At 42.0% G+C, this 26,209-nt stretch overlaps 1 protein-coding gene across 3 annotated transcripts in view; it reads right to left on the reverse strand.

Moving 5' to 3' along the window:
* Nucleotides 1-14,038: 14,038 nt before the first annotated feature.
* Nucleotides 14,039-26,209, reverse strand: part of LOC139391646 (zinc finger MYM-type protein 4-like) — a 30,589-nt gene continuing 18,418 nt past the window's right edge. Inside the window, exons 18-29 of one of the 3 annotated variants that reach the window (XM_071139035.1) lie at nt 25,468-25,603; nt 23,938-24,050; nt 23,507-23,705; nt 23,089-23,148; nt 20,682-20,891; nt 19,712-19,836; nt 19,325-19,502; nt 18,987-19,138; nt 18,773-18,887; nt 18,294-18,551; nt 16,111-16,243; nt 14,680-15,927 (exon numbers count right to left, since the gene is read on the reverse strand). In XM_071139035.1, coding sequence (XP_070995136.1) covers nt 15,693-15,927; nt 16,111-16,243; nt 18,294-18,551; nt 18,773-18,887; nt 18,987-19,138; nt 19,325-19,502; nt 19,712-19,836; nt 20,682-20,891; nt 23,089-23,148; nt 23,507-23,705; nt 23,938-24,050; nt 25,468-25,603 — 1,914 coding nt within the window. In that variant the 3' untranslated portion in view covers nt 14,680-15,692. Of the gene's footprint in view, nt 15,928-16,110; nt 16,244-18,293; nt 18,552-18,772; nt 18,888-18,986; nt 19,139-19,324; nt 19,503-19,711; nt 19,837-20,681; nt 20,892-23,088; nt 23,149-23,506; nt 23,706-23,937; nt 24,051-25,467; nt 25,604-26,209 lie in introns of all 3 variants that reach the window. The other 2 variants (XM_071139037.1, XM_071139036.1) reach the window with 2 other exon arrangements.

The raw sequence follows: 26,209 nt of genomic DNA on the forward strand, positions 1-26,209 counted from the left end.
TGTTTACAAAATTGACAGCTGTGTTGCCATAGAAATGAGTTTGGAACGCTATGGTTACCATTAGAATCCTATACAATTCCTGGTCATCATTCTAATTCCATTGACCCTATTTTGTCACCAGAGGCTTTCCTATGTTGTGTGTGTATAATATAAAACTTAAAGACCAAATCTTTTTTTTAAAGTCACTAGCTAGGTCAATGGCCCATTGAAATGTTTTAGCTTGTTTCATGGAAGTTGTTGTTGAACTTCTGAAAGTCTAGGCTTTGGCTCAGTGGGCTATAAAGTCTTGTGGAGCACAGACAACCCGGGATAAAACATATATAAAACACATACACATTCAGACAAGGGGGGCGAAACCACATCCCACTGAGGTAGGAGAGCACTGAAGCATCTGCATAATAATAATCCATACCTCTTTTATAAACAGGATATTATCATTGATTATATCAAAGTGTATGTATGAATAAATCTGATTGACCTTTTTTCATGGCAGGTTCACCTTTTGAAGCCAGATGAGGTTCCCAAAGCGTTCTGCGCACCCACCAAGCTCAGTCCCATCTCTGTACTCTTCTACGAGGACAACAACAATGTGATCCTAAAGAAGCATCGCAACATGGTGGTCAAGACCTGTGGATGCCTGTAACATCTGTGGTGGCCCATCTATTCTACATCATTTTAATAAACCTCACTACCATTGTTCCAAAAGATACAAACAGGGTTGATAGCAATAGTATGTATCTACACTGAACATAAATATAAACTCAACATGCAACAATTTCAATGATTTTACTGAGTTATAGTTCATATAAGGACATCAGTCAATTAAAATATGTTCTTTAGGCCCTAATCTATGGATTTCACATGACTGGGAATACAGATGTGCATCTGTTGGTAACAGATACCTTTTTAAATGAAGATAGGAGCGTGGATCAGAAAACCAGTCAGTATCTGGTGTGACCACCATTTGCCTCATGCAGCGGGACACATTTAATGTAATATATATATATATATATTTTAATATAACATTTTTTAACTAGGCAAGTCAGTTAAGAACAGATTCTTATTTACAATGACGACCTACCCCGGATGACGCTGGGCCAATTGTGCCCCGCCCTATGGGACTCCCAATCACGGCCGGGTGTGATGCAATTAATCAATCAAATGTATTTATAAAAACCATTCTTACATCAGCTGATGTCACAAAGTGCTGTACAGAAACCAGCCTAAAACCTCAAACAGCAAGCAATGCAGGTGTAGAAGCACAGTGGCTAGGAAAAACTCCCTAGAAAGGCCAGAACCTAGGAAGAAACCTATAGAGGGTATGGGGGGTGGCCAGTCCTCTTCTGGCTGTGCCCGGTGGAGATTATAACAGAACATGGCCAAGATGTTCTAATGTTCATAGATTACCAGCAGGGTCAAATAACAATAATAATGCAGCTTGGATTTGAACCAGTGACACCTCTTGCACGACTGACACAGTACCTTAGACCGCTACGCTACTCGGGAGCCCACATCACCTTAGCATAGAGTTGATCAGGCTGTTGATTGACGCCTGTGGAATGTTGTCCTACTCCTTTTCAATATTTTTTTAAAGTTGCTGGATTTTGTCAGGAACTGGAACATGCTGTCCTGCACGTTGATCCAGAGCATGCCAAACATGCTTGTGAGTATGCAGGACATGGAAGAATGTTGATATTTTCAGCTTCCGGGAATTGTGTACAGATCCTTGCAACATGGGACCGCGCATTACCATCCTGAAATATGAGTTGTTGGCGGCGGATGAATGAAACAATGGGCCTCAGGATCTCGTCACGGTTTCTCTGTGCTTTCAATTCAAATTGCCATCGATAAAATGCAATTGTGTTCGTTGTCCATAGTTTATTTCCCCATACCATAACCCCACCGCCACCATGGGGCACTCTGTTCACAATGTTGACATCAGCAAACCGCTTGCCCACGCGATGCAGGATTCATCCATGAAGAGCACACTTCTTCAGTGTGCCAGTGGCCATCAAAGGTGAGCATTTGTCCACTGAAGTCAGGTCAAGACCCTGGTGAGTACGACGAGCACGCAGATGGGCTTCCCTGTGACGGTTTCTTCTGACAAATTCTTCAGTTTCATCAGCTATCGGGGTGTCTGATCTCAGATGATACTGCATGTTAAGGAGCTGGATGTGGAGGTCCTGAGCTGTCATGGTTAAAATTGGTCTGCACTTGGACATACTTCCAAATTCTCTACAACGACATTGGTAGAGAAATTACTACTCCAGCAACAGCTCTGGTGGACATTCCACCAGTCAGCATGCTCCATCAAAATTTGAGAAAAAACTGTGAGTATGTTGTGTGGAAAAACTGCACATTATAAGGTGGCCTGTTATTGTCCCCAGCACAAGGTGCACTTGTCTAATGAGCATGCTGTTTAATCAGTTTATTGAAATGCCCCACCTGTCAGGTGGATGGATTATTTTGGCAAAGAAGAAATGCTCACTAACATGGATGTAAACTTATGTAAAATTCATGAAAATTTGAGAAATAAACTTTTGTGTGGTGTTTACATTTTTGTTCAGTATAATATATTGATATTGAGTGTGAGAATGGTATATGAATAACACCCATTACCTCTTTCATAACGACGGATCTTCGCATTCGACTTATAACCATACTTCACTCTTAAACTATTCACATCTACAGTAATTCAGATAATTACATCACCCTTTGTCATATATTATATGTATCCAATCAAAGCTGTAAAGTACTGTGACATGTGCAACGCTACATTTCTACCCTTTTGATGACTGTTGTCTTGTTGAACCAAGAATTTCTCATTGTCTCTTTTAGATGTACTACACATGGTTCAATTAAAACTCAAAAAATATGGACCATAAGTGCGTGACAAATTACATTTTTTTTTTTACATTTCTTTAATTATACTTTGAACAAGTACAAGTTAGAAGCAATGGCAAATGTCATTCCTATTTGTTTGCAGATTTTCTATGTACAGAGGATCCAATACACAGGAATGTGTCATTGTCAATATATTTATGGAGGACTGTGTACTGCTATATTTGTAAGAAAATAAGTAAAATATATATTGTAGAGGTTGATTTGATGCAGAAGTGAGAGGAATTGCCAGTGAACACAGACCTCCAGAAACTCCAACCCCTCTTCAGCTACATAGCATTCCAGTATATTGGAAATACATTTGAAAATACTTGTAAGTATGCATTTGTCTGGTATCAGTATAGACGGAATGGCGTTTAACTTGCATTTGGAAGCAACACATTTTCTGCTAGATTTACAAGGCATACATATTCACTCTCACACACAAAACATATTCACTGCTTTCCTTCAGAATGGATCAAATAGGCAGAGGAATGATTTCATATATATTACTACATTTCTTGGAAATGGTCAAATGCAAAATACAACTGTTACAACGTGGACCAGGTGACTATCCACAGTGATTTTGGCACTATTTCAACCAGGCAAATAACAAATCCTTTCCACTATGACACCATTCTCAAAGAAAGCAGAAATGATTTGCACAAGAGTGTATGGGAGGAGGTATAGAAAAGAGTTGGTGGTTAAAGTAAGACAGTGTTACACAACTGAGAAAAAGTTGCAAAAACAGTAACACCCTGATACTTTTAGACGTGTAACAGTCTAGATGTTACTGAATGAGGTATTAATGAAGGAAGCACCATGGGGAAAAGGGATGTAGGTAGAGTGGGCTCATATAATTAAGATGGGCGCTTCAAAAGAGTCTGAAGTTCAGGGACGGTTGGACATATAATATGGGGTGCTGGTGTGCTTCTGCCCCCCTTTTTATGTCATTGTCACAAATATCCCCCACCCATGTCCAGGGGTCTCAGTATTTTGTCTCTTGACGCCATTAAGTTCCAGTTGCAGCGCTCTAATCGTGGTCATCGTGTGTCTGTGAATCACAACATGAAAGGCGATGAGTGACAAAATATCCACATATTGAGTCATACAAAATACAACTTTAGCATGGCGAAAGAGTTTGCTTCTAACATGTAAACTGGGAGTCTGAATGATGAGAGCATCTTAACCCAGCTGTAGGTCCATTGTGTGTGTTGGTCTTTTAAGCCTCAACATCATCCAGCTCTGGGGGCATTGGGGATTTGGGATGCTTGCTCTCAAAGTGCTGCTTGAACGTCTTCGGGTCCGGCATCTGCGTCTGTAAGGGTCAGGTAAGGGACAGAGGATATCAACAATTGTTGGCTGAGACTGAATTTTCAGGTGATAAACGATAAACAAAGCTATAAAATGCATCAAAGTCCTACACATCACACAGGCCAGTACAATGGACTAGACACAAAGAGAAACCTAAAAGGTAGGGATGTCAAACGTTCAGGCTGCTGTACAGACGATGGAGGCTCTAGTCTAGAGCACCTGGTTAAAATGTGGTTGAGAGCATTATTTTACTCTCTAAATGGTTAAATGAGTGAGAAAGAGATGTCATTGTTGCAATAGTTTGCGAGTGGGCAACAAACTACATTACCAAAAGTATGTGGACAGCTGCTCGTCGAACATCTCATTCCAGAATTATGGGCATATGGCATTGGCTCCCCCTTTGCTGCTATAATAGCCTCCACTCTTTTGGGAAGGCTTGCTGCGGGGACTCCCGTTCTGTGAGCTTGTGTGGCCTACCACTTAAAGGCTGAGCCGTTGTTGCTCCTAGACGTTTCCAATTCACAATAACAGCACTTATAGTTGATCGGGGCAGCTATAGCAGGGCAGAAATTTGACTAACTGACTTGTTGAAAAGGTGGTGCCATGTTGAAATTCACTGAGCTCTTCAGTAAGGCCAATGTCTGTCTATGGAGATTACATGGCTCTGTGCTCGATTTTATACACCTGTCAGCAACAGGTGTGGCTGAAATAGCCAAATCCACTCATTTGACGGGGTGTCCACATACTTTTGTATATATAGTGTATACTATCATCTTAAATAGACATGTTGAAATATTTTGCCATTGTAAATTGCATATTCTGCTAATTTCCATAATGTGGACAGTTACTGTTGATAACCTACACAAACCTTAATTTTCACCCCAGAAAATGTAGTGGAATTACACATCCATTTTACCTCAGATTGGTGATATTAGTATAAAAGTGTATAGTTTTCAAGATGACATATGATTGATTGCTTAAAACAGATCAATATCTTTGGTTTTGTAGCAATGGTTTTGTTATGGCCTTTACCATTACATTTATGAGTAAATTATGGATTTCATGATTCAACAAGAAGAGAGAAGTGGTAGTCATGTGACTAGCTTTTGGATTCATTCTTAGTTTTAAAAAAATTGGCTAAATCAAGAATTGATTGAGCAGAGAATTCCACCCACTTGCCCCACAACCACAGCTGAGTAGATTCTACTATGCAGAAATGTCCCAAATGGTGGCACACTATTCAGTAATACCTACAAGTATTACCTAAAAGATTTCAACATTAAATAGGCATGTGTTTTACATTTCTAGAATTTACTAAATTGGAATTAATATATCAAATGTACATTTCCAGGATACAAAATGGAACAAGAAATACACAGAAATCAATGGTTTTATAGGGTGAAATGTTAGGTTTAAGCTTTAGTCACTCCTTATTCCTATTTAGGCAGGTGAAATATATATGGATAGTAAATCAACATGTTTATATTCATAATGGCAGTCGTGAAAATGTCTCAGGTCAATATATGAATCTATGCTGTCAGTAACATGAAAGAGAGTAACATATGCTGTCAGTAACATGAAAGACAGTAACATTTTCCCTGTTCATATACTATGGTATATAATTACATAAATACTCTGTTTTTGGAATGGGACTGTAGACATATGATTGATGTGGGACACTGAATGGCATTAGGGTTATTTTTGTTCCTTTCCTCCACAGGGAATACCAGTCTATGTGCCAAAGGCTGGGAGCAACATGGGGGGGGGGGGGGGGGAAATGTGCTATTACTTCTCCACTGATTAACTGACCTGGAATCAGTCGGGATATGTGTATTTCCATGGGGGGACTCCTGGTCGTCATAGACAGCCAACAGTATTACTATTCAATGACGTTATGATAAAGTACATCTACAATCACCTTTTACTAAGGCCTTAGATGACTGTGTTAACCCAGAGCAGTACTCTAATATTAATTTTCTGTTCAACTTTCTGGTAAAGACCTTTTGAGATGAGAAAGTTCTTTAAAAAAATATCCTTAACAATGACATTGAGTTCTGGATCGGGCTAACGGATGCACAACAAGAGAAAACATGGTTGTGGGTGGACAACCCACCTCTAGACGAAAAGGTCAGATATTTTGTTATTCAAATAGTAATGCATTTGCTTCAAATCACAACTCACTATACGTAAAGCATGATCATTCAGTTAAATATTGCTGCCATGTACACTACCGTTCAAAAGTTTGGGGTCACTTAGAAATGTCCTTGTTTTCCATGAAAACATACATGAAATGAGTGGCAAAATGAATAGGACATATAGTCAAGACGTTGACAAGGTTATAAATAATGATTTTTCATTGAAATAATAATTGTGTCCGTCAAACTTTGCTTTCGGCAAAGAATCATCCATTTGCAGCAATTACAACCTTGCAGACTTTTGGCATTCTAGTTGTCAATTTGTTGAGGTAGTCTGAAGAGATTTCATCCCATGCTTCCTGAAGCACCTCCCACAAGTTGGATTGACTTGATGGGCACTTCTTACGTACTATACTGTCAAGCTGCTCCCACAACAGCTCAATAGGGTTGAGATCCAGTGACTGTGCTGGCCACTCCATTATAGACAGAATAGCAGCTGACTGCTTCTTCCCTAAATAGTTATTGCATAGTTTGGAGCTCTGCTTTGGGTCATTGTACTGTTGGAGGAAATTGGCTCCAGTTATGCGGTGTCCACATGGTATGGCATGGCGTTGCAAAATGGAGTGATAGCCTTCCTTCTTCAAGATCCCTTTTACCCTGTACAAATCTCCCACTTTACCACCACCAAAGCACCTCCAGACCATCACATTGCCTTCACCATGCTTGACAGATGGTGTCAAGTACTCCTCCAGCAATTTTTCTGTCTCACAAATGTCCTTCTTTGTGATCTGAACACCTCAAACTTAGATTTGTCTGTCCATAACACTTTTTCCCAATCTTTCTCTGTACAGTGTCTGTGTTATTTTGCCCATCTTAATCTTTTCTTTTTATTGGCCAGTCTGAGAAATTGCTTTTTCTTTGCAACTCTGCCTAGAAGGCCAGCATCCCAGAGTCGCCTCTTCACTGTTGACGTTGAGACTGGTGTTATGCGGGTACTATTTAATGAAGCTGCCAGTTGAGGACTTGTAAGGCGTCTGTTTCTCAAACTAGACACTAATGTACTTGTCCTCTTGCTCAGTTGTGCACCGGGGCCTCCCACTCCTCTTTCTATTCTGGTTAGAGACAGTTTGCGCTGTTCTGTGAAGGGAGTAGTACACAGCGTTGTACGAGATCTTCAGTATCTTGGCAATTTCTGGCATTGAGTAGCCTTCATTTCTCAGAACAAGAAATAGACTGATGAGTTTTAGAAGAAAGTTCTTTGTTTCTTGCCAATCTGAGCCTGTAATCGAACCACCAAATGCTGATGCTCCAGATACTCAACTAGTCTAAAGACTAGTTACCCTTTTAAAATTAGCTAACACAATGTGGAGTGGTGGTTGCTGTTAATGGGCCTCTGTACACCTATGTAGATATTCCATTAAAAATCAGCCGTTTCCAGCTACAATAGTCATTTACAACAGTAACAATGTCTACACTGTATTTCTGATCAATTTTAAGTTATTTTAAATGGACAATTAAAAAAAAACTCTTCGTTCAAAAACAAGGACATTTCTAAGTGACCCCAAACTTTTGAACGGTAGTGTATATTGTGATGTGTTTTCCATGACTGACACGACACACAAATACTGGGGAAATCGTGAGGGTTTGTTACCCCAAATTGTTATTTATGTATGTGTTACCATCTTTCTACCCTAGCTTCTGGTATTGCAATGAGCCTGATAACTGGCCAGGAGAAAATGTATAAAATCTCAATGCTGAAGACCGTGCCAGAATGGGGTAGTAAAGACCAAGTTTTGTTTTGTTGTCAACTGTGATAATATGAGACACTCTTAAGTGCATGAAACAGTATCTTGAATTTTGCTCTGAACACAACTATTTAAAAATATTTTTAACTAGCGTTGATGAGTAGAAACTGTATTGGTGAGTGGAGTACAGGAGATTACTGCTCATTTTCTACATACATTACAATTTTCATATATATTTGAAATATTATGGTGTAACACAAACCAAATCAAAAACTCGTTGGATATCTTCCGTTCACACAATGTCTCTTTTTAGCACACCATGTTGATTGTGTTTTGTACACATGTTTTTCTGCTTTTCAGTGTTTCTAGACCTAAGGTTTGAAAACAAGAAGGTTGTGTGCATCCAATATCTAAACATCTGGAATCCATTTTATTAATTAAGTTTGTTCAGCTTTTTTAAATATTACCTACATTAGTTCAGGGACAACAAACTAGAGATGACTGAACACCTATACAGTACGCTTCTGGTGATGTATCAAGAATATTGAAAAAGGTAGGAAATTCACTATGTTGAGAGTTGACTCACAGCTTCAAAGTTAACTCATTCACAGTAACGCCTAACATCTTGAAGAACCACTCTTTTCTACACCTATGGTGCCTTCAGAAGCTATTCTTACCCCTTGACTTGTTCCACATTTTGTATTACAGCCTGAATTCAAAATTGATTAAAAAAAAAATCTCACCCAATACCCCATAATGACAAAGTGAAAACATGTTTTTTAGAAATCTTAGCATATTTATAGAAAATTCAATTCAGAAATCTAATTTACATAACTATTCACAATCCTGAGTCTATACATACAATCACCTATGGCAGCGATTACAGTCTTTCTGGGTAAGCCGAAGATCGTTGCACACCTGGATTGCACAATATTTGCATATTCTTTTAACTCTGTCAAGTGGATCACTGCTAGACAACGGATGATCTCCACATGTGTGGTTCCCACCGTGAAGCATGGAGGTGTGATGGTGACACTGTCAGTGATTTATTTAGATCTCAAGGCACACTTAACCAGCATGGCTACAACAGCATTCTGCAGTGATACACCATCCCATCTGGTTTGCACTTAGTGGGACTATCATTCGTTTTTCAACAGGACAATGACTCAAAACATCTCCAGACTGTAAGGGCTATTTGACCAAGAAGGAGAGTGATGGAATGCTGTATCAGATGACCTGGTCTCCACAATCACCCAACCTCAACCCAATTGAGATGAGTTGGACCAGAGAGTAATGGAAAAGCAGCCAAAAAGTGCTCAGCATATGTGGGAACTCCTTCAAGACTGTTGGAAAAGCATTCCAGGTAACGACCTCACGAAGCTGGTTGAGAATGCCAAGAGTGTGCAAAGCTGTCAAAGCTGTGGCTACTTTGAAGTATCTAAAATATATATTTTAAACACTTTTTTGGTGACATGATTCCATGTGTTATTGCATAGTTTTGAGGTCTTTGCTATTATTCTACAATGTAGAAAATAATAAAAAGAAAAGAAAAACCCTTGAATGAGTAGCTGTGTCCAAACTTTTGACTGGAACTAAGTATTCACACCCCTGAGTCAATACTTCGTAGAATAACCGTTTGAAGGCGATTACTTCTGCGAGTCTTTTGGTAAATTGATAAATTGCCAACTCCATATTAATGCCCATAATTTTGAAATGAGATGTTCTACGAGCAGGTGTCCACATACTTTTGGTAATGTGTACCTTTCCCCATCTTCATAACTTTGTCAATATGACTTGACCATGATCTGACTATCCAATGTTACTCCTAGGAGTTCAACATCTTCAATGGTTACACCCTTTGTGAAGTTGAGGTTTAGGTCTAAGAGAATGCTTTGAACCAAATACAATGATTTAAGTGTTTAGATGTATTTCAAAACAGCTTTGTTAATTACCCATTCTGACAGACTTAACTCCTTGCTAAGAGTCTGTGAGCTTACTGGATGTAGGTGCTGATTTGTAAAGTGTGCAATCATCAGCATACAGTCATTTTGCTTCTTGTAAGACAATTGGCAAATTATTTGTAAAAATAGAGAAGAGTAACGACCCAAGGCAACTGCCGTGTGGAATATTGCACTGTACATATGATGTTAGGGAAGCTTCCATTGAAGAAAACTGAGTTCTATTGGATAAGTAATTCTCCAACCATGTGATGGCAGGTGATGTAAAGCCATAAGTGAGTTTTTTTCAGTAACAAATTATCAATAACATCAAGGCTGCACTGAAATCTAACAATACAGCTCCAACTATCATCTTATAGTTAGCTTACTCGAAAAATTGCATTGTATTTGTTCAAACCATTTTCTCCATCAGTTTACTAAGAACAGGCAGCAAACAGATTGGTTGGCTGTTTGAGCCAGGAAAGGGTTTGTGATGCACACAAAATGTATGGTCATGTGTTCATGTATTAGTTTATTTGTATTGGGGAAGAACGCTTTTACTGAAATATCAGTCCTCCAAAGGTCAGCCACTGCAATGCATTTATACTACTGTTGGCCAGTATATAAGGAACACAAAAATAACACATCCTAGATCAGAATGAATGAATGAAATATTCTTATTAAATACTTTTTTCTTTACATAGTTGAATGTGCGGACAACAAAATCACACAAATTATCAATGGAAAATCAAATTTATCAACTCATGGAGGTCTGGATTTGGAGTCACACTCAAAATTAAAGTGGAAAACCACACTACAGGCTGATCCAACTTTGATGTAATGTCCTTAAAACAAGTCAAAATGAGGCTCAGTAGTGTGTGTGTGGCTTCCACGTGCCTGTATGACCTCCCTACAACGCCTGGGCATGCTCCTGATTAGGTGGCGGATGGTCTCCTGAGGGATCTCCTCCCAGACCTGGACTAAAGCATTCGCCAACTCCTGGACAGTCTGTGGTGCAACGTGGCGTTGGTGGATGGAGCGAGACATGTCCTAGATGTGCTCAATTGGATTCAGGTCTGGGGAACGGGCGGGCCAGTCCATAGCATCAATGCCTTCCTCTTGCAGGAACTGCTGACACACTCCAGCCACATGAGGTCTAGCATTGTCTTGCATTAGGAGGAACCCAGGGCCAACCGCACCAGCCTATGGTCTCACAAGGGGTCTGAGGATCTCATCTCGGTACCTAATGGCAGTCAGGCTACCTCTGGCGAGCACATGGAGGGCTGTGCGGCCCCCCCAAAGAAATGCCACCCCACACCATGACTGACCCACCGCCAAACCGGTCATGCTGGAGGATGTTGCAGGCAGCAGAACGTTCTCCACGGCGTCTCCAGACTCTGTCATGTCTGTCACGTGCTCAGTGTGAACCTGCTTTCATCTGTGAAGAGCACAGGGCGCCAGTGGCGAATTTGCCAATCTTGGTGTTCTCTGGCAAATGCCAAACGTCCTGCACGGTGTTGGGCTGTAAGCACAACCCCCACTTGTGGACGTCGGGCCCTCATACCACCCTCAGGAAGTCTGTTTCTGACCGTTTGAGCAGACACATGCACATTTGTGGCCTGCTGGAGGTAATTTTGCAGGCCTCTGGCAGTGCTCCTCCTTGCACAAAGGCGGAGGTAGCGGTCCTGCTGCTGGGTTGTTTCCCTCCTACGGCCTCCTCCACGTCTCCTGATGTACTGGCTGGTCTCCTGGTAGCGCCTCCATGCTCTGGACACTACGCTGACAGACACAGCAAACCTTCTTGCCACAGCTCGCATTGATGTGCCATCCTGGATGAGCTGCACTACCTGAGCCACTTGTGTGTGTTGTAGACTCCGTCTCATGCTACCACTAGAGTGAAAGCACCGCCAGCATTCAAAAGTGACCAAAACATCCGCCAGGAAGCATAGGAACTGAGAAGTGGTCTGTGGTCACCACCTGCAGAACCACTCCTTTATTGGGGGTGTCTTGCTAATTGCCTATAATTTCCACCTGTTGTCTATTCCATTTGCACAACAGCATGTGAAATTTATTGTCAATCAGTGTTGCTTCCTAAGTGGACAGTTTGATTTCACAGAAGTGTGATTGACTTGGAGTTACATTGTGTTGTTTAAGTGTTCCCTTTCTTTTTTTGAGCAGTGTATTATCTGCTACACCAGCCCCAAACCTGGGACTTGTAACTGGTGCTTTACTATTTAGGTAGTGGAATTACTTCAGCTCCTTTAGGCTTTGGGTAAAGACATCCAAATAGGGGTGGTTAATACAGTCTGCTACCATTCTCAATAGTCTTCCATCTAGGTTGTCTATACCTGGTGGGTTATCATTATTGATGGATAACAATAGTTTCCCCACAAACTTGACCAAAATCCAAACAGCAATACTTCGGTCATTATTAGATCTTCAATACACAAATAAATGGCTCACTGTTCAATGTTTTAAAATTCTCTTCAGTTTGTCCACTTTACCAGTGAAATAGTCATTGAAATGATTGGCTATATCAAAAGGTTTGTTATAAATGGCCCATCAACTTCAATGAACAATGGAGATTAAATCGGCTTTTCTGACCATAATATAATTTAAGGTGCTCAAATCTCTTTTCATTGTTTGTCATTTATCTTATTTTGGTAATATTACTTTTGAAGTTTAGTCACAATTTCTCCATTTAGAGCATCACCCAATCAGCCCGACTTGTTTGCCACTTTTTTTTTGCACCATAAAAATGTTGTTTTAATTCATCATCGATCCGAGGGGCACTAACAGTTCCCAGTTTCTTAACAGGTGCATGCTTGTCGACAACCGGCAAGAATCATTTTACTGGATCCTCCTCCTCATACACACCAGACCAACAAATGTTTTACATCTTCAACAACATTTATATGATCTCATCACTTTAGGCCCTGCATTTGGAACTTTGGCTTTACTTGTTATCGCCCCAGTGTTCCGGTCACCACAGCCAATGGGAACGGACATTGCTTTGGAGAAAAGCTCTGCATCATTAGTAAAGGTTCTGTTCAATACAAGTTGATGTCACAGATACAACACTTTGCATACACTAATTGGTTGAGCGATAACCTGGGTCATGTCAGAGGCATTCGTCCCAGTAAGAAGCTTCCACTTGAGAGGGAAACTAGATAACCAGTCAATGTTCAGGTCACCAAGAAAATACATTTCTGTTAGTATCAGAGGCCTTCTCTAAAAATCACACATTCTCCAGATACGGAGTTTGCACTTTGTGGCCTACAGCAGCACGCATAAAAGAAGAGGCTTCAGATGAGGCACGGGAACCTGCAACCACAGGACTTCCACTTCACTGGTCATGTAGATCCTTTCTGAGCTTTACAGGAATATGACTGAATATATACAGCAACACCTTCCCCGTAGACATGCCTGTGTTTTCTATAGCTGTTATATTCTTGTATTCCTACTGCTGTCATTTAGGTTAGTATTGTGGAGTAACTGATGTTGATCCATTCTCAGTATAACCATTATGCTTTGTAATCCTTTTTTAAAAATCACCATTGGCCTCGTGGTGAAATCCCTGAGCAGTTTCCTTCCTCTCCGGCTACTGTTAGGAATCTCTCTGTAGTGACCAAAGCCTAATTAATAACTTCACCGTGCTCAAAGGGATATTCAACATCTGCTTTTTTACATTTTTTGGTTGTTGTTTTTAAACCAAATCGGTGCCCTTCTTTGCGAGGCATTGAAAAACCTCCCTGGTCTTTGTGGTTGAATCTGTGCTTGACATTCACTACTCAATTGAAAGACCTTACAGATAATTGTGTGTGGAGTACAGAGAGGAGGTAATTATTTCAAAATCATGTTAAACACTATTATTGAACACGGGATGAGTCCATGCAACTTAATGCGATTTGTTAAGCACATGTTTAGGCCTGCCATAACAAAGGGGTTGAATACTTGACTAAAGACATTTCAGCTTGACATTTTGTATTGTTCTACAAACAAAATCCCACTTTGACATTATGGAGTATTGCGTGTGGCACAATCTACATTTAATGCATTTGAAATTCAGGCTGTAACACAACATGTGGATAAAGTAAAGGGGTGTGAATACATTCTGAAGGCACTGCATTATGGGGGAAAGTATTGCTTATCTAGTAATACACTGACCTGGACTGAGAGTCGTCTCCATGGGGGAACACACCTGATCATTATAGACAGCCCAGAGGAGCAGGTAGCTTTGACTCTTAACTGACAATGTAATGAATTGCATCTAGAGCAATTCCATTCCTATTAAATTACCAAGTTGTAAGCAAAATTATAGATTTTCTACAATATTAATTTAAGGGTATTCTGTGTTTAACACCTCTAGGTCCAAATAAAAAGTCAGAATAATAGTTTAAATCCATTTCAAATAGTACATTTCAAGTATCACATTTGCTAGCATTGATGAATGAGTAGTTAAGGGGTTTGTGAGCTGATGACTGAAGTTCATCTGTAATACTGCTTCGCTATGTTGTCATTCTAATTGCTTTCTAAAACTGACTGACAAAATGTAATCAGAGATCTTCACTTTGAGCATGCTTCTTAGATTGTGTTCAGGACTAAATAATAACAATTTAAACCAAACAAAATCATCTGTAATTCTCTGCATTAATAAAGCTTCCAAAGTTAAACATGTGTTTTTCAGTATTTATTTAAAAATATTTGATTAAAAAAAAAAGTTTCTCAGAACAAAATCAATGCAATTTTGAACTAGTGTGGGGAGCACTTGCAAGGTAAATGCTTGTCTTTCCAAATGAACACACGATTCTACGTCCTCTTTCCTAACATCACAGGTGTTCTACATAAGGAAACACAGAATGACATTTTTTTCCTTCAACATTATACATGCGTGTAGGGGCACTGACGTGACATCAAGCATTTTAACAAGTTGAAATGACTCACTATAACAGCCAATTCAAGGAATGTCTGCCAGCCATCAATTTTAGTAGGCAATGGACAACACCACTGATAGCAAGTTATATCACTCGTTGTTCGTACAATATTATCTCATTCCCAAAACAACGAGGCTAATCCCTTTAACACACAAAATCTCAAACAACTTCGCTGACATCACTGGCATTTTTTTCAATCCATTGTAATTTCTGCAGTGACCCAATAAAGAAAAACAGGGAATATTGATTTCAGCAGTAAAGGACCTGGTCAGATATGGGATCCCAAATTCTTAAAAGCTTTTGACCATTTCCCCAATCGGAGTCCATGTTGAAGAGGGCTGGAGAGCATCGTCTCTCTCCTATGGTGACGTTAAAGAACTTGAAAATAGCTTGTTAACCGGACTTGTTTTTCTCTACGACCACAATAATGCTGACAAAGGCAGTATGGCAGTTCTTAAAGTGATTCCTCCTACTTTTTCCCGTCCATTTGCCTTGTAGTGACCAGACAGCATGAACAGTGTCTCCATTGAGCAGTTGAGCATCTGTTTATAATTTGCATGTACACACATCTCCTACACAACGTGTGTACATGACACCGTCTCAGTCTAGAACTGTGTGAACCCACTCCTCTTCACACACGGCTGAAGGTGGATCCTAGGAGTCCTTACGGATCAACGTGTAGTGTTTGTGTGTAAACAAAAGCTTATAACTGTACGTGTGTGTGTGTGTGTGTACCAGTCCTCATGGTCAATCCGAGTTGTCGTCGTGTTGGTCGGGGACCCACTCAGGGTCCTTGGACTGGGGCTTGTTCCTCTGGGGGTCTCCCAGATGAATCTCCCTGACGGTGAGGATGCGTGTCAGCATGGTGTCCAAGGTGTGGTCGTCCAGGCCCTGGGAGGAGAACCACATGGGGCTGTTGGGGACGCACGAGCGCTCCGGGAGCAGGAAGAACACGTTAGTGCGCTGCTTTACCGAGTCTGAGCTGGAGGAGAGAAGAGGGTGAGGAGGAGAGCTCTGTGTTAGAGAGGGCTCGTTTTCAGTAGAGCTCAGAAAAGCGGAGTTTTGAAAAGCAATGTCAAGAAGAATAATTTCCGGTTACACTACTAAATGTTAGATTGGCCTGCAACATGGCCTGCAGCATGGGGAGATGGTGTGTGTCACTCACCACTTGGAAAGGTAGAACTCGTACAATCGGACAGGACAGCGGAGGGGATTCTCACTGTTCTCCATCATCTCCAGCACCTCCTCTTTCTCCTCGTCATCCCTCTTCCTCTTTGCTGCCACACCATCTACATCCGCTACACACACACACACACACCGGTCCATGATTACATACAAATCAAATTTGATCTGTGTCATACTTTTTACAAATGCACTAGTTAAAAACAGCAACCCACACACAAATCCCCTGAACAGTTAGCCAAGGCAACAGTGGCAAGGGAAGAACTCCCTAATTAGGAAGAAACCTTGAAGGCAACACAGAGAGTGTTTAATAGTCATGTACAGGGTTGCAGGTGTGATTTCAGGTCACAATGAACATCTTAGGCTGGGAGCTCCAACATATGGAAGAAGTGAAAAAATTAAAATGAAAAAATAAAAAAACAAATTGTTATATTTTTTCACTTGGTCCTATATGTTGGAGCTCCCTGCCTAAGATGTTCATTGTATATATATATTTTTTTTTAAAGACAGAAATAGCACTATATACATTAACTGTAGCAGTAATGAAGACATAAATGTCCATTGGGGTGGAGGCAGAGTAAAGACTTTAGGAGGTGGGGAGGGAATTACCATAGGGGGAGCACCATGACCATTGAGGGGGCATGGGGACCAAGTGGAGAAAAAAAAAAAAAAAAAAACTGCATTCAGAAAGTATTCAGACCCCTTGACCATTTCCACATTGTTACATTACAGCCTTATTCTAAAATTGGTTATAGTTCCCCCCCCTCATCAATCTATACACAATAACCCCTAATGACAAAGCAAAAACAGTTAGCAATTTTAGCAAATATATTTAAAAAAAACTTTGAATATCACATTTACATAAGTATTCAGACCTTCTACTCAGTACTTTGTTGAAGCACCTTTGGCAGAGATTACAGTATTCAAGGGGTCTGAATACAGAAAGTATTCAGACCCCTTGACTTCTTCCACATTTTGTTACGTTACAGCCTTATTCTAAAATTGATGAAATAGTTTCCCCCCTCATCGATCTACACACAATACCCCATAAAGAAGGAAATATCACATTTACAGTTATGCAGACTCCTCAGTACTTTGTTGAAACACTTTTGGCAATTACAGTCTTGAGTCTTCTTGGGTATGACGCTTCAAGATTGGCACACCTGTATTTGGGGAGTTTCTCCCATTTTCTGCAGATCCTCCCAAGCTCTGTCAGGTTGGATGGGGAGCGTCGCTGCACAGCTATTTTCAGGCGTCTCCAGAGATGTTCGATCGGGTTCAAGACCGGGCTCTGGCTTCAGACATGTCCCAAAGCCACTCCTGCGTTGTCTTGGCTATGTGTTTGGAGTTGTTGTCCTATTGGAAGGTGAACATTCGCCCCAGTCCGAGGTCCTCAGCAGGTTTTCATCAAGGAACTCGATCCTGACTAGTCTCCAAGTCCATGCCGCTGAAAAACATCCCCACAGCATGACGCTGCCACCACCATGCTTCAGCATAGGGATGGTGCCAGGTTTCCTCCAGATGTGACGCTTGGCATTCAGAAGAGTTGAATCTTGGTTTCACCAGAGAATCTTGTTTCTCATGGTCTTAAGAGCCATTTAGGTGCCTTTTGGCAAACCGTCTCATGGTGACACCGTTGAGGATGGGGACGTGTCCAGTCTGGTTCCTAGTGAAGTCCACAATAAACTCCTTTGTTTTTCGCTGACGTTGAGGGAGAGATTGTTTACCTGGCACCACGCCGTCAGTGCCTACCTCCTCCCTGTAGGCTCTCGTCAACGTTGGTAATCAGGCCTACTACTGTTGTGTCGTCAGCGAACTTGATGATCGAGTTGAAACTGTGCGAGGCCACACAGTCGTGGGTATACCGCGAATACAGGAGGGGACTGAGCACACACCCTTGTGAGCCCAACGTCTTAATCTCACCATGTCACGTCCGGCGTCTTTGCTTCCTACTCTCCGGGAGGACTCCCAAGCAGCTTGAGGCCTCGCCGAAGAAGCTAGTCCATTATTTTCCAGTCTCATGGAAAAATAATTAAAATCCTGCAATGTTTTATCGGAGCAGAAACATATGCAAAACACAGTATCAGAAAGCACCAAAGACACATGAACAAGACAAGAGCAAAGGGTAGAGAGGTGAGTGAAGGAGACAACAAAAAGACAAAGCACCTGCTGTCTCAGTAGCTAGGTCTTTCTTGGGGATGGGCGGGTAGAAGCGCAGGAAGTTGGACTTGGTGTTGTCGTGGATGGACTTGGTGCAGCGCATAACGTGGGCGAAGGAGAGCTGGCGGTGCTGGGCCACCGTCTTGAACTGGAAGAACTTGGTGCAGAAGAAGAGCAGCGTGTTGAGCAGCACGATGGGAGAGTAGGCCCCCAGCTGTTTACAGTCCCACAGGTACTCCTCCTCCACCCGCGAGTGCAGGTAGCCTGGGAGGGAGGGAGGGGAGAGATTCAAACATGCTAACAACACAACCCCAACACCATCAACCTACCTACTATACCTGAACGGAAAGGAAGAGCATGGGAGTTAAGATGGAGGAGCGAGATATGGAATAAGAGGTCAAAGCAAAGGCCTTAATACCATTTTTTTTTGTTATAAACTTTATTTTCCCCACTGGGAGTACGAGTGTGTGTATGTGCCGTCTTACCACTGGCCGTTATGGTAGGTTTGAAGCCTTTAAGCAGCTTGGTGATCTCCAGGGTGAACTTGCCATAGAAGAGATCAGTGAATATGTTCTCCATGCGCCCATTCTGAAATAAGTACTGCAGAAAGAGGGGCCATTATACATGACATTTAACCGAATGATATCATCAGAAGTGAGTTTTTTGTGTGTATGTCTGTGTTAAATGTGTGCGTTCTACCTGCTGGATGCCGAGGCAGAGATAGAACAGACTGTCCTGGCTGTAGGACTCTCCGTTGGGTCGTTTGACTTCACAAATAAACCGACAGAGACCGTAGCCCAGCTCTGCTGTAGTGCACTTTAAAACATCCTCTTTAATCTCCATTGGTCGCGCTGTAACGGGGAAACAGAACGTCAAGGTTAACTTATTCAGTCTACTAAGTTAAACGAGTCCCACAGGCAATTAAGAGGTAGGTTGAATTCTATAAAGGAGGCAGTAAATGAGGAAGAAGCAAAGCAACAAAAATGTGTGATATCAGGATTTTCACAATAGGCAAGTGTATCAGTGAGCAGACCCACAGCCAAAACGAGGCTTCTCCAGGTCAGGCTGGGTCTTGCTCCACTGGACCCATCTCTTCCAGGCGTCCACCCCGTACATGTGCTGCAGTTTAGGGGGCTCGCCGGGCACCACGTCACTCTGCGCCTCACCCAGTGACGCCACCACTGACGCAGTCTCTGCTGCTTTCGACTTACGCCTCTGTGGGGTCAACAGGGTAGTCACAAACATACACTGAATTAGGTAACACTTAACTTGAAGCCCAGTGTCAAGTAAAGTGTTACCCATATTTACAAAGAACGAGGAAAATTAAAAAAGGCGCACTGCTGGGAGTCAAAATATGGAAATTATAATGGCACAAGGCGCTCTTTGAAAGGGGTCTCATTTAGATCTATTTTTTGGGCTCGTGCCTTTTTCTTCTGTGGCAAGCCATCCCGAGCTTTCCTTCTGGCTCTTCGTCGTGGAGGAGAAGGTGGAGGACTGGGACTTCGATCCCTCTCCTGATCCCTCCAATGGGCCATCAGCTCCAGGGTTTCTGGCAAAACGATAGAGATATTTGACTACAATGAGAATGAGGCCAGAAGAATTGCAGTGTGTAGTATCAAAGAAGGGTTGTTACATGGTTAAACTATAACAGGGCAGTTGAAAGATGGAGATATATAGAGCTAGAAGCCATTCACTATAAAGTCAATATGTTTTGACCATATAATTACCCTCATCAGAGATTGACAGTCTTCAACCAAGGTATAAGTAGTTTCAAGTTCCTTGGTGTCCACATTACCAACAAACTATCATGGTCTAAACACACCAAGACAGTCGTGAAGAGGGCACGGCAAGCGGTACTGGAGCGCCAAGTCTTGGACCAAAAGGCTCCTTAACAGCTTCTACCCCCAAGCCATAAGACTGCTGAACAATTAATCAAATGGCCACAGGACTATTTACATTGACCCCCCCTCCATTTGTTTTGTACACTACTGCTAATTATGTAGTGACTTCACCTCTACCTACATGTACAAATGACCTCGACTAACCTGTACCCCCGCACACTGACTTGGTACCGGTACCCCCGGTATATAGCCTCCACATTGACTGTGTACTTAGCCTCGTTATTTTATTGTGTTACTTTAGTTTAGTAGGTAAATCTTTTCTGAACTATTCTTGACCTGCACTGTTGGTTAAGGGCTTGTAAGTAAGCATTTCACGGTAAGGTCTACCTACACCTGTTGTATTCGGTGCATGTGACAAATAAAGTTTGATTTGAAGTGCTATACAAGTTACACTGGGAAACTTCAGAAACAAAAAGTCTCAGACTGAGTCCATGTAAACAATGATCAAAATCAGGAATCCCTGAGAAGGTGGGAAAATTCCAGCATCACTCACGGACAGGGAAGTCAGCCTCTATGTCCATGATTGGGGGTGGGGGTGTGATGGGGGTGTGGATGTCCATGATGGGTCGGAGCGTCTCGTTGGCATAGGGTCGACTGTGGCGTGAGGAGACGCCGGGGGTGGGAGGTGGCTCGTCGTGCCAAGAGGTGAGGAAGTTACTCAATTCTTCTGTGTCCAGGTCTCCACTGTAGGTGCTTCCCTGGTCTGGTCCCCGAAGAGAAAACACAAAAGCATTCAAGTTATGGGACAGCTCAACATATTCATTGGTAACCCCTGTTATTTACTTGACAGTTTAGTAAGAACTACTTGTTAAAATAGTATTAACAAACTATGTTACAGTGCCTTCAGAAAGTATTCACACCCCTTGACTTTTTCCACGTTGTTACAAAGTGGGATTATAATGGATTTAATTGTTTTAAAAAAAACGATCTACACAAAAACTAATGTCGAAGTGGAAGACAAATTAACATTAGAAAAAATAAACATGAAAAAATGAAACACTATATCTTGATTAGATACTGTAAGTATTCAACCCCTTGAGTCAATGCATGTTAGAAACACCATTGGCAGAGATTACAGTCTTTCTGGGTAATTCTATGCCCATTGTTACTTTCAACATTTTTCAAGCTCAGTCAAATTGGTTGTACTGAGAACTACAATCTTGTTGATCAATCCTCAGGTTTCTCCTATCACAGACTTTAAACTCTGGCCTGATGGTGAAATCCTTGAGTGGTTTCCTTCCTCTCCGGCAACTGAGTTAGGAAGGACGCCTGTATCTTTGTAGTGACTTGGTGTATTGATACCCTATCCAAAGTGTAATTAATAACTTCACCATGCACAAAGGGATATTCAAATGTTGTTGTTTTTTGTACCAATAGGTGCCTATCAATAGGTGCCATTCTTTGCTAGGCATTGGAAAACCTCCCTGGTCTTTGTGGTTGAATGTGTGTTAGAAATTAACTGTTCGACTAAGGGACCCTAAAGATAAATGTGTGGGGTACAGAGATTAAGTAATCATCCAAAAATCATGTTAAACACTATTATTTATTATGTGACTTGTTATGCAGATATTTACTCCTGAACTTATTTAGGCTTACCATAACAAAGGGGTTGAATACATACTAACGCAAGACATTTCAGCTTTTCATTTAATTAATTTGTTTTTAAAAAATCGAAAAGCATAGAGTGCATTCGGAAAGTATTCAGACCCCTTCACCTTTTACAGCCTTATTCTGAAATTGATTAAATACATTTTTTTCCTTCGTGAATCTACACACAATACCCCACAATGACAAAGCAAAAATGTGCCAATGTATGAACATTTTTTAAATAACTTATTTACATAAGTATTCAGACCCTTTGCTATGAGACTTGAAATTGAGCTCAGGTTTCCATTGATCATCCTTGAGATGTTTCCACAACTTGGAGTTCACCTGTGGTAAATTCAATTGATTGGACATGATTTGGAAAGGCACACACCTGTCTATATAAGGTCCCACAGTTGACAGAGCATGTCAGAGCCAAAAGGTACAGATCTGGCACAGCCACTCCTCAGTAAAAGGCACGACAGTCCGCTTGGAGTTTGCTAAAAGCAACCTAAAGGACTCTCAGACCATGAGAAACTAGATTATCTTGTCTGATGAAACCACGATTGAACTCTTTGGCCTGAAAGCCAAGCGTCATGTCTGGAGGAAAACAGGCACTGCTCATAACCTGGCCAATACCATCCCTACGATGAAGCATGGTGGTGGCAGCAGCAGGCTGTGGGGATGTTTTTCAGCGGCAATGACTGGGAAACTAGTCAGAATCGAGTGAGACCTGAAAATAGCTGCGCAGTGATACTCCCCACCCAACCTGAAAGAGCTTGAGAGGCTCTTCAGAGAAGAATGGGGGAAAACTCCCCAAACACAGGTGTGCCAAGCTTGTAGCATCATACCCAAGAAGAGGCTGTCATAGCTGCCAAAGGTGCTTCAACAAAGTACTGAGTAAAGGGTCAGAATACTTACAAGTGATATTTCAGTTTTAATTTTTTATAAAATTAGCAAAAAATTCTAAACACCCATTTTTGCTTTGTCATTACGGAATATTGTGTGTAGATTGAGGGGAGGGGGGCAATTTAATATATTTTAGAATAAGGCTGTAACATAACAAAATGTGGAAAAAGTGAAGGTGTCTGAATACTTTCCGAATGCACTGTAAACACAAGGTAAGTCCGATCTTAAACTGGGCTGTAAAATAAAGCGTTCCCTATCATCTCCCACGTCCCTCAGAGTTTGGTTGTTCTAGACAGTCCTTAAAGTCCCAGCCTGGACCACCCCTGGCTGTCCAATTGGCTCATTCATCCCCTCACCTCTCCCCTAGGTGGTTGCTGCAAAGGAGAATATATCCTCAGTCAACTTACCTACAATAAGGGTTAAAAAAGAAGAATCTATAGTAGAGAGGCGAGGCAAACTTCTCATATCTGAAAAGGGGGAAAATAAGCTCAATGAACCAATACATTACCTGAAAAAAAAACGCGGAATTCATACCAATAGCTTTTTACACTCTCGTTCAACTGTGAATTGCTTTTAAAAGAGAGACTTGGTGGAAGCGCCAAGAAACCCCAGTTATAACACACATTCACCGCTGTAGCTTGGCCTATGAAGCCATAGAGGTCTCACAAGTTCCAACTGGCTCATGTTCATTAGGCCACGCAACAGACAGAAAATGTTGTGCAAGTCCATGTAATCGTTCCATGTCGCAGTCCGTTTTCTTTCATTTGGTGCATAATGAACATGACCCAGGTCTCATCCCAATCCCTGACTCCCACCCCTGGTTACCATCTTGTACTGCTGGGGCTGGCCTTTCAGGGGGTCGCTGCGGGGACTTCTCCCTCCCCTCCTCGGCTACCATCTCGGCCATGAGGATGAGGTCTGCCTCAAACGGGTCAGAGGGGATCTTCTCCTTGATGTCCTGGATGGTCTCCACAATGCGCTCAGCGTTGTCCAGAGTCACCGGCAGGAACATGGGAACGGGCAGCTGGAAATGGGGCGGATAAAGGGTTAGATGTGGAGGCTATGAGGGCTGCAATTCTTTACTCATGTTGCGCTTCTGTTCTGCAAGAGCATGTATCAGCCAACCTCCAACTGCTATTCAATGTTAGTTGGTTTCAAATGAGTACAGAGCACACAGCTCTTGTTTGAGAGAATTTGAGGAGAAATCTGTGTACCAGACTGAGGTGAAGTCTAGGCAGTGTTTGGTGTTAACATACCGGTATGGGGAGTCCAACAGGCTGGGGGGCGTACTGGGTGTACAGGTTCATGGGGACTGGAACATACACCGGTACTGGGACAGGCACTACGATCACCTTGGGGAAATGATCATCTGTGGACCAACAATGTCAAGGTAAATAGAAACACAAAATGTAGATGTGTGCGCCTTTTGAATATGTACACTACATGACCAAAAGCTATGTGGACACCTGCTCGTCAAACATCTCATTCCTAAATCATGGGCATTAACATGGAGTTGGTCCCCCCTTAGCTGCTACAACAGCCTCCACTCCTCTGGGAAGGCTTTCCACGAGATGTAAAATTGCTGCGGGGACTTGTATTAGTGGGGGTCGGGTACTGTTGGGCGATTAGTCCTGGCTCGCATTCAGCGTTCCAATTAATCCCAAAAGGTGTTCGATGGGGTTGAGGTCAGAGCTCTGTGCAGGCCAGTGAAGTTCTTCCACGCCGATCGACAAACCATTTCTGTATGGACCTCGCTTTGTGCACTGGGGCATTGTCATGCTGAAACAAGCCTTCCCCAAATTGTTGCCACAAAGACCGGAAGCACAGAATCGTCAAGAATGTCATTGTATGCTGTAGTGTTAAGATTTAGCCAGAAACCATGAAAAACAACCCCAGACCATTATTCCTCTTCCACCATACCTTACAGTTGGCAATATGCATTCAGGCAGGTAGCTCTCTCCTGGCATCTCCCAAACCCACATTCGTTCCCGGACTGCCAGATGGTGAAGTGTGATTCATCACTCCAGAGAACGCGTTTCCACTGCTCCAGAGTCCATTGGCGGCGAGCTTTACACCACTCCGGCTGACACTCGGCATTGCAGTCATCTGCTCGGCCATGGAAACCCATTTCATGAAGCTCCCGACGAACAGTTCTTGTGCTAACGTCGCATCCAGAGGCAGTTTGGAACTCGGTTGTGAGTGTTGCAAGCGAGGACAGACCATTTTTACACGCTTCAGCACTCCCGTTCTGTGAGCTGGTGGCCTACCACTTCGCGGCTGAGCCGTTGATGCTCTTAGATGTTTCAACTTCACAACAGCACTTACAGTTGACCAGCGCAGCTCTAGCAGGGCAGAAATTTTACGATCTGACTTGTTGGAAAGGTGCCACGTTGAAAGTCACCGAGCTCTTCAGTAAGGCCATTTTACTACCAATGTTTCTCTATGGAGATTACATCGATGTTATACACCTGTCAGCAATGAGTTTGGCTGAAATTGCTCCTTTGAAGGGGTGACCACATACAAAAGTATGTATTCAATGGCCTATCATAGCCATTTTGTTTTGGTTATGCATTTTACTTGAATTATGTGTTTTATCCCCTAATTCACCATGTTTTCATTTTAAAGGGGGAGGGGCCTTAAAAGCCTTGTTTTTTGTTTTTTACCTCTCCTGCACATGTTATTTTTGATACCTTTTAAACCTTCATTTTGTTTTGTATTTTCTTGAGTGCAAATAAATAAAAAAATAGTGCATGTGGTATATATGCTGTGTGTGTGTGGTGTTGTACCTGTCTGGCACCCTGAGGTGGTGAAGTTGGGTTTACACATGATGCCCTTGTTCTGGACCATAGGTTTACAGAGTAGTGCCTTGTTCTTCTGAACCTTGGGTGGAGGGGCCCGAGGGGCCTGAGTCTGTGTGCTGGCCTGCCACACAATGAAGAGACTGTAAGTAACCATGGGACAAACCTAATACCACTTGAAATTCACTTAGTTTCCAATTGACATAAACGCAGGACTTCCAATTTGCCACCATGTGCATAACACAAACATACACTGGGTATACCAAACATTAGGAACACCTTCCTAATATTGAGTGGCAGCCCCCCACCCCACTTTTGCCCTCTGAACAGCCTCAATTCGTCGGGGCATGGACTCAAGGTATCGAAAGCCTTCCACAGGGATACTGGCCCATGTTGAGTCCAATGCTTCCCAAGAGTGTGTCAAGTTTTCTGGATGTCCTTTGGGTGGTGGGCAGGTAGCCTAGAGGTTAGAGCGTTGGACTAATAACCGAAAAGTTGCAAGATCGAATCCCAGAGCTGCCATGGTAAAAAAAAAAAATGTTGTTCTGCCCCTGAACAAAGCAGTTGACCCACTATTCCTAGGTTGTCATTGAAAATAAGAATTTGTTCTTAACGAACTTACCTAGTTACATAAAAGGTAAAATAAAAATTTGAATAAAAAAATTATTGATACACACAGGAAACTGTGGAGCGTGAAGACCCCAGCAGTGTTGCAATTCTTGATGCAAAA

This window comes from Oncorhynchus clarkii, chromosome 32 (assembly GCF_045791955.1).
Source record: "Oncorhynchus clarkii lewisi isolate Uvic-CL-2024 chromosome 32, UVic_Ocla_1.0, whole genome shotgun sequence".
Lineage (NCBI taxonomy): Eukaryota > Metazoa > Chordata > Actinopteri > Salmoniformes > Salmonidae > Oncorhynchus > Oncorhynchus clarkii.